The sequence below is a fragment of the Cariama cristata genome, unplaced genomic scaffold (genome assembly GCF_000690535.1).
Source record: "Cariama cristata isolate BGI_N322 unplaced genomic scaffold, ASM69053v1 scaffold43683, whole genome shotgun sequence".
In the NCBI taxonomy this organism is placed as follows: domain Eukaryota; kingdom Metazoa; phylum Chordata; class Aves; order Cariamiformes; family Cariamidae; genus Cariama; species Cariama cristata.
In genome coordinates this window covers 9,756-18,763 of record NW_009607456.1, presented here as the reverse complement: position 1 = coordinate 18,763, position 9,008 = coordinate 9,756, and the positions used below count along the sequence as shown (strand labels likewise).

At 35.4% G+C, this 9,008-nt stretch overlaps 1 protein-coding gene across 1 annotated transcript in view; it reads left to right on the top strand.

Moving 5' to 3' along the window:
* Positions 1-1,054: 1,054 nt before the first annotated feature.
* The window catches only part of RNPC3 (RNA-binding region (RNP1, RRM) containing 3), a gene marked incomplete at its 5' end in the record, with an annotated part of 10,844 nt that continues 2,890 nt past the window's right edge, over positions 1,055-9,008 (top strand). Inside the window, 8 exons of the mRNA XM_009696712.1 lie at positions 1,055-1,102; positions 2,254-2,372; positions 3,531-3,608; positions 4,363-4,474; positions 4,970-5,038; positions 6,537-6,676; positions 7,639-7,764; positions 8,665-8,798. Of these exons, the coding sequence (XP_009695014.1) occupies positions 1,055-1,102; positions 2,254-2,372; positions 3,531-3,608; positions 4,363-4,474; positions 4,970-5,038; positions 6,537-6,676; positions 7,639-7,764; positions 8,665-8,798 (826 nt within the window). The remainder of the gene's footprint in view (positions 1,103-2,253; positions 2,373-3,530; positions 3,609-4,362; positions 4,475-4,969; positions 5,039-6,536; positions 6,677-7,638; positions 7,765-8,664; positions 8,799-9,008) is intronic.

The following is a 9,008-nucleotide window of genomic DNA, read 5'->3' as shown; positions in this document are numbered from 1 at the left end:
CGCGCCGGGAGAGCACCGCTGGGCCGAGGCGGGGTGGTCGGGAGAGCGTCTGACACAGGGTCCCGTCTCACCGCCGGCTGCAAGTCCTGGGGCCTTGGCCTCAGTTTTGGCCTCGTTGTTGTTAGGAATAAGGCTGTGGAAAAGCAGTGCAGAAGGGTCTGTTGGTAGGTGTGGGGATGCAGTTTCACAGGTCTGTCTCTTGAAATCTTTATTTTTTTAATTTTATTTTTCCTCCAAATTACAGAAGCATAGCAATATGTGTCTGGTGACAAATACTGTTTGGAAAGATCCTTGTATTCCTGCAGAACTGCAGATAAATAATGACCACATCTTGTGTCAGTGTCATGCTTTCTTTTATGGGATATTAGAAACACTGACTTTGTTATAATAGTTTTCCTGATAGCTGCTTTTATAAAAGTATCAATGTTTTGGGTTTTCAATACTGAATCATGTAGTGGCAAGATGAAGTCATAAAGTTTGTTAAAACAAATTTAAGATGAACTTTGTATTCTGTGAGGATGTGATGTAATTTGGAAAGCTTAAATTTAAAAAAGACTTAAAAAGTAAGGGAAAATGTTGCTTAGAAACCATCCAAACTTTCAGAACACAACAATAGTTACAACTCTTGTGGCAGGAAAAGTATTACTTTTAGGGGTTGCTTTGATGAAAATGTTCTGCTGAGAGGTGCTGAAATAAATTTCCTTTTTTGAAAAGAGGATTAAACTTCTTCATCAAATGTACTTTCTTGCAGTTTGGAATGGCTTTTGCTTACCAGAAAAAAAAAAAAAGCGCAAAACCTGTTTTCTTGTATTCCTCAAACTGCTGAATTCCTGTCTTAATTTTTGACTGCAGAAGGTGCTTGTCCTAAATTCTTAAGAAAAATGTTCTCTAGTCCTTCACCTTTGCCCCACATGGGAGTTAGATGACTACTGTCTGGAGGCTTTCAAATATGTAAACTTGAACTTATGCTTTACTTGTGGGTATATGTTTTACATGCAATTTCTTACCTTGTTGATTTGAATTCAGTATGACAATTTTTTTTTTTGTTTTCTAGAAACATACTGCTTTTGCTACCTTTCCCAGTGAAAATGCGGCTGTGAAGGTTTGTATTGAGTTTATTATTGAACATTTTAGCAAAGCGCTTTTCTGAATTACCAGTTGTGCTCTAAAATGTTTTACACATCATCTAGTACTCGGTGTCAGGAAAACAAAATGCAGAACAATGTAATATTAGAGTTCTGTTTCAGGAGGTGCTTGAAGGATTTGATAAAACAAACGCTTCTGTAGAATCATAAGAAAGGTGGGTTGGAAGGGGCTTGTAGAAGTCATCTGATCCAACCTGTTGCAGAGAGTGTGGGAAACTTACATGAGTTGAGACTGGTCAAGGCCTTGTCTAGAGTGTGCGTGCATTTATATATAAACTATAAACCAAACATAATTTACTTATCTCCTGCATAATTGCATATTTGCCATAAAGTTCAGACATAGTGATGTACATAATTCAAGACTGCCTTCAATGCCCAACTTTGATAAGAAAAAGAAAACTGCCATGTTAATGGGGGACATGGATGCCAAAAAGGTAATACTGATAATGCTTTTTAAATACAAATCTGGTAAAAAGCCCGTGTCCTGAACTTCCATCTTATGCCCTGGGTTTTTTGATGTTGCTTTTATTATTTTTTTTTTTTTTAGGCCATGCTGTAAAGTACTACTCAAAAAAGTTAAAATGACTATGTGAGGTGAACAGTAGTGAATTTAGGTTGTTTTGTGTCAATTGTTAACAGCCTGTCGGGATCTGGACTTGCAGAATCCTGGAACTTCCTAGTGTCACTGTTAAGAATTTTGATTTTAAAATTCCCAGCTATTACTAGCAGACTTCAGCATGTTTGTAGTTCATGAGCAAGAGGTTGGTTACTTGAAATCACAGATATTTACTAGACTACGCAGTAAGTGTCATTGTTAAGACTGCCTTCTCGCTACTGTGTTCAGATGACCAAAATCTCTGCAATGATTGTAGCTGTTCAACCTCATCTTTTTCCTTCCTGCTAGCAGGAAAGAGGTTGCTAAAAGCAGGGCTGTGAAGGCAGGAATGGTACAGAACTACCTGTGTCTGTAGTGGCACAGACTTAGCTTAAAGCAGTTGGGACTGCGTCCTATGGGTAGTTTACCAACCAAAGAAAAAACAGTTATGCTTTGAAATAATTCTGATGTTTTTCCTCTTCTCTTTCTTTTCTCTGTTACAATTATTTGAAGGCTTTGTCGAGACTGCATCAGCTGAAACTTTTAGGTCACACCTTAGTTGTTGAATTTGCAAAGGAGCAAGATAGTGTGCAGGTGCTTAGCCAGCCTTCTGTCTCAGAGAAGTGTCAAAGGTATGTGCATAAGAATTTAGTTCTGTTTGTAGTCAAGGAAAGGAAATTCTGTATTCATGGTGGTTTCATAGTACTGTTAAGTCAAAGGATAAATTCTAACCATTTGAAAGTGTTAACAGGCAAGTTCAGATCCATAGATAAATGACTGCATTCCGCCCATTAGTATTGTTCCGTTCAGTATCATCATGAAATAATTCCCATACTTATTCCTATAGTTATTAGTATCTTTAATCAGCAGATGGTCTTGTTAGTTCTCATTTACAGAGGAGGACTCCAGTCTGTGTAAGCTGACCTCTGTGTTGCACAGATTCCCTCTGTTTAAAAAAGTCTTTTCTACTTTTTTTGTGTATCAGGGTTATAATTTTCTTTTGCTGTTAAACAATGCGTGCAATGTTTCCTGATGTTTCTTTCTAGTCTAATCAAGAGTCAGGCAGAATTGACACCTGATAGCATAACTGTATAAGACTGCCATTGTAGCCACTGGCTTCTAAGCTGGAGCTGGTTTGCATCTACCTAGCTTGAAGTATGAGCAGAACAGACACAAAACTGTCTGAGTCTCTCTTCAAATAAAGAATGTGTAATATTTAAAAATTTAAAAAAAAAATAATCAAGGAATCCTGATGCTAGTGTGACCACGAACTGTGATAGTTTGGGTTTCAATTGTCTGTCAAGTACTTAATTAAAAAATAAGTTGCATAGTTAGGCTTTCAGGTTTACCTGTGTAATATGTAACTAAGTGATAGAAGCTATGTGACAGTGCTTAATTGAAATCAACTACAGAGGTTTTAAGTTATTGATTTGTTCATATTCAGAGAGTGGAATAAATAATTTAATACCTTTGATTTTATACAGTTTCTGAACAGAGAGTAACATCAAATAATTTTAGTTATTTTCCTGTGAGTAAATTTAAGTCAGAAGGGTTTGAATATAGGCAGACTTACTTAAATCTGCATAAATATTTATTTTAGAAGTCTGGCTGTTATAATGATCCACATGTATTAATTCTTAATAATGTGCTAATGCCAGTGCTAAAAGATGTCAAAAATACTATAGTAATTATTTCTTCTATTTTGTAATAGATGAGATTAAACATACTGAATATATTATGTAAGGCACTTTGATTTTCCCTGTTTTAATTAATGCTAAATTAATTTTCAGTTCAGAAGAGCCAGTGAAAGAAGAAAAGAAAGAACCAAGCTGTGTTAAAATAGAAAATGGAATTGCACCCAACCATGGGTTAGTGGGGTTTTTTGTCTTAATAAACTGTAACAGAATAAAATAATTTTGAAATTTGTTATGCGCTGTTGAACACGAGCAAACACAGCATGCTGTGTTGTTTTGTTTCATAGTACACTGATGTTCTACATGCATAGCTGTAAGAATTGTCATAAAGGTGAAACTTTAGTTCTTCAAGTTTAGAACCCTCACAGTTGAGTAATAGCTGATGCTTTGAGCCGTGAAGTTGTGGATTGCATAATAGCCTTCTAGCACTATGCATTGCTTTCCTAGCAGGAGTTTGAGGACTGGGTAGGTTGTCCCTGTATTAACAGCAGAGTACTGTTGACTTTTGTTTTTCCAGAGGTTTCTTGTTCTTTTTCCCCCATTTGCATTTTTGCATACATGAAGAATAAATTTCTTTTTGTGCTAATAAATCCAGCGCTTTGAGCATTGAGTTTGTGATATTTGTACAGCATGCTATGCTGTGCTTTTGATTTTGGACATGTTGATTGTTTCTGTGTGCTTTGGGCTTTCTGTATGTATCAATACTTTCACTGTGCCCAAGCCCAGTAAGTCTGTTGTGCGTTTAGGGGACTGCTCCCTGATGTTAAAGACATAATGTAAGTGGCCCAAAACTGTTCTAGGGGAAATAATAATTCAGTGACACTTCAGATGTAATGAATAGTTAAATCTCTAGTAATCATTAATTGTTGTCTGTCATTATATGATAAAGGTGCTAAGATGTCTTGGTTTTAATCTTTTTTTTCCTCAGCCTCACTTTTCCCATCAATTCTTGCCTCAAATATTTGTATCCACCACCTTCAAGTTCAATTCTAGCAAATATAGCAAATGCCTTGGCAAGTGTGCCCAAATTTTATGTCCAGGTAAGTAAAAAAAAAAGTCTAAAAATAAAAACATCTCCTTTTTCCTCTTTTAATTATCTACAGTAATAATTTTTGTCATAGTAAATATTAAGTTAATTTTCCTGTGATAGTGTTAACCAATGTTAATTTTTTCCTGAGTTGAGATAAGAAGATTTATTGACCAAAAGTAACTTACTTCATTGACACTGAAGACTTAACCGAGTATGATCTTCCTGAGTAGATGTAACTTAAGTACTTGGAATTTCATTCTTGAGAAGATGCTTTACTTTTTTTGATAAGCCTTTTTAGGCTGTTGCTCATATTTACCGCTAGTGTTGGATCTCAGGTGCAGGCTTTCACGTTGTTTAATAACCAATGTAGTTGCATCTTCATTAAAACTAGGCTGATTAACACCTGCCAGATGCGATCGGCTCTGATACCTAGCAAGGAACTGTTTTCTTTCATTCATTTATTTATTTATTGAAAGGAAATCTTACTTATCTTGAATAATTTCAGGTACTTCATCTTATGAATAAAATGAATCTTCCTCCACCTTTTGGACCAATTACTGCTCGCCCTCCAATGGTAACTTTTTTGGTATATGTTTTAAGTTCTGTAAAACAGATTCACAATTTAAAATGTTTGCAAAACGGTAGGAAAGCTAAGTTCAAGCTTCTAAAAGTTGGAGAAATCTCTGCAGGATAGCAAATACTACTGCATTTCATTGGGTAAGATGTGCATGTTAGTCTTCTAAAGAAATCTTTTTAACTATACTTAGAACAAAGAAATAAACGTGTATCACAGTAGCACTGGAATACTTAAAACTGTTGAGTATTAAAAAAAGGGAGGTTATAGCATCATGTTACAAATAAGGGAAATAAAGAATACTGTTAGCCTGTTGCCTTACAAAGATGTGTTAAGTTCTTTGATCTGTGTGTTTCTTTGAAGTTCTGACTAGTTTCACATGGTTGATGAGATGATACAACACTTTTGGATTTAAGTTGCTCTGTCTCCAGGATCTTTTCTGAAAGAGGCAGGGTTGAGGGAAACTGGCAGAGGCTTAGGGGGAGCTGTTTCTGAAGGGAAATAGAAAATACAGCTCTGTGGTGTTGGTTGTGTGTTGCTGTGATAGAGTAGTTTGACTGACTGCCAGTGGAAGACAGAGCAGGTGAACACTTGCATAGCTACAGTATTTGGATATAGTGAAGTTGTGCTCCACTACACTTTGTGTTTGCCCTAACAGAACACGTGCTTCTAAAAACAGGGGAGCTAGCTGGTAAAGAAAACCATGAAATAAATCTATCAAATAAATAAATTCACAGTGATTTTCTGGATATAATTTTATTTGCTGCCTGGTATTGGGCCAGGTTAAGCACTGTGAATGTAATGGTCATACCTAAAAGAGTAGTAAGTGAGAAGACAGTCCTCAAAATTCCTAGAGCAGTTTCTAAAGGGCACAGAAGACTTCTAATGCTATAAGACATCAGTGCCTTATGGAATTGATGGTACATAAAAGTAGCTGTTGAGTATAGTAAGATAGTTGAAAGTGGGGCTGGAGATGATTTTGTATGTAGGAAATTCCTTATATGTGGTTTTTGCAGTCTCAGTGGAAAAAAATGTTTCCTTGAAATCCTCGCTCCTTACAGAAATGGAAATGTAACTTTGATAGGTGGTGGAAGGTTCAGTGTAGAAACTGAGATGGCGTGGGAGCTTAGGCCTCCTCCTCCTATATGTTTTGACCATATTCTTCTCAGGAAAGTCCTCAAAGCTGAGTGCAAAGTGAAAAATCAGGGCTGTGGTTGTGCTTTTTATTTTTTTTTTTGACTCCTCAAATTAAAAGAATGAAAACGTTCACTGTTAATGCTTCAGAAAGCAGCAAATTTTTTTTCTTGTGGAAAGTTTTAATTAGTAATGTAGTTTAGCAAAATAACATCTAGATCCCTAGAAACATACTTTAAAAAAAATGCTTCTTGTCATCTTCTAATTTATTGCTTTGACTGTTTTTATTCAGTAAAGGAAAACAAGGAATGCAATTTTTTTCTTAAAACGTTTGGTTACTTTCTTACTTTTTCCCCATAATTAGTATGAAGAGTATTTACCAGTGCCTGTGCCACCTCCCCCAATCCCACCTCTGCCTCCTGAAGAGCCTCCTTTACCCGAAGAGGAATTATCTAGTGGAGATGAATCAGAATATGAGAGTGATAATGAGGAGGAAAAGGAGAGGTATGCATTTTACAGTCATTTGCAAGTTTTTTGGCTCTTTTAAAGTGGTGCTTTTACTTTTCTAGCTTGTAGTTCAGCACATGGTGGAATCTGTTAACATTTGCAGTATATAGATAATCTTTCCAGATGCTTAAGGAAGCTCCAGAGTGACTTAGAACAGTGCTGTTTTGTATCACAGTAAGAGAAGGAAAATGGCTCAATGGTATGCAAATTACCATTTGTTCCCATGTCCAAAAAACCCAAAAAGCTAACAAAACGAAAACTCAGAATGAAGAGAGAGTGCAGATATAAGGAAACAATAATTAGATTGTTTTCTGGATTCTTCATTTTTCCACATCTTTACTGAGTAAACTCAGCCTGAATCATATGTGCGCTTTGAATTCCAAAATGTTCTTTTACATTAGTGTGTATTGCTAAGAGTAATAATGGGAGATTGTGTGTGCTGAGGATTCTCTTGCGGTTTTGGGACTGAATTACATCATAGCTGTTTTTTTCTTTAATCTTTAAACTAATACTAAATGAAGAAACAATTTTCTTTATTTGCTGTTTAAACTGAAAAGTAAATCAGAAAGTCCCTATGCTATATTCAGGGAAAAATGCATGCATTTGGAAAAAGGGACTCCTGTTGAGTGGAAATAGTATTATAAAGAAAGATTCAGCTTGGGACTTCTTAGCATTTCTACAGCTTCAGTGTCCTAATTAGGTGCATCCTTGGGGAAGGAAGTGGCATCATTGAACTCATTACCATTTTGATTGGTCACTTAAGTTCTCTGTGTATATCAATTTGCTATGTGTTATAGTTTATTAATGTAGTTTCAGTCTTGGCATAGCTACGATTTATAACCATATTCTGAAAAGTTGTATTTCAAGGGCTTTAAAGAAGGGGGAAGGGTTTTCAGAATGAGTATTTTCAAGTGAACTGTAAATCACTTTAGTTTTTTTAAAAATTTTGTTTAAAATAGAATGAACAAGTTGATGGAATTAGCAACTCTTCAACCTAAAAGACCAATAAACACAAAGAGGCGTGGTGTTAGAAAAAAGCAAAGAATTAAAGACTTACTGAATGTTCCCGTGTGTACTCCCCACAGGTTTGTATTGTTTCTGTGGTTTTTGCACTTTTTCAGAAGATTATTCCTTTTACTAAATGGTGTTCTCTGTATCATGTTTGGTTTAGTGTTGCTGTTTTAAAACAAGCATTCTTCACTGGTAGGTAAATTTGGTAGTGGAGTTGGTCTTCTCTTACCCTCATGCTTGGTTTTATTGCTCTAAAGGTCCGAATTTTTGTGTAATTTGAGCTCAAGTCTACCTAACAACCTTAATCTGTAAAGTGTACCTAGTTCAAGCTCTATGTTTCTCTTGCTATCAAACTAGTAAAAATCCCTTTTTCATAAAAAAGAAAAAACATTTAATATCACCTCCCCAACAGAAGCAATCTGGATTTATTGTTTGGGGTACTTCTTAAAATAAAAATTTAAAATAAAGAAAAAGATGATACTAAAAGAATAAAGACTGATTTGGTTTAAAATAAGTTTGTTTTTTGATACTGCGTTACTATGGCACATTAGACACCAGTGTAGTATTTCTATATAGTGATGATCAATTGTGAATGCATTTTTACTAAGCTGCCTTCTTCCTCCAATTTATTTGCTATATTTTTTTTAAAATTTGATATATTTTGTACACTGTCAGAGCAGCAGCAAGGTCAGTTATTTTTCATATTTAAGTTACTGATAAAACTTTTCATAAATGCCTGTCTATACAGTAATGTGGTATGTAATTCTTGGTTTTGCTCTTGCTGCCAGCCATACCTACTGTATTTGCAGTGTTTTAATCAACTTGAACTGTATTGGGTGAAATTGATGAAATTGAGAACTCATGTATTTGTGGTAAACAACAACATAAAATCTATCTAGGAGAAATCCTGTATTTGACAATGCATTCGTCAGTGTCTGAATCTTTAATTAACATGGTGTTGTTTTAAACAGTAGTTTGCACCCTACACTGTCACCTTCAGATGTCTTTGAGCAGCCACAGCATGTAGGTCATAAAAAAATCGAGTTCCATATTAGTACTGACATCCCAACTGTTCTTCAGATAAACTCGGAAAAACAAGAAAAAAATGGTAAGAGTTCGTAATTCTAATGTGTTTAATATTAAATTAATTTGGTTTCAGTGTGCAGAAGGCTGCTGAAACTTAGACCAGGAAATTCTTTTCTTTTATTCTTTTGTATTGAAGCTTTCATTAAATAGTATACGTCAGGGTTTGTTTAAGAACACCGACTTGCATCTTGTCTGCATTTGCTGTTTTTCCCATGTTAAAGCACAGAACTTG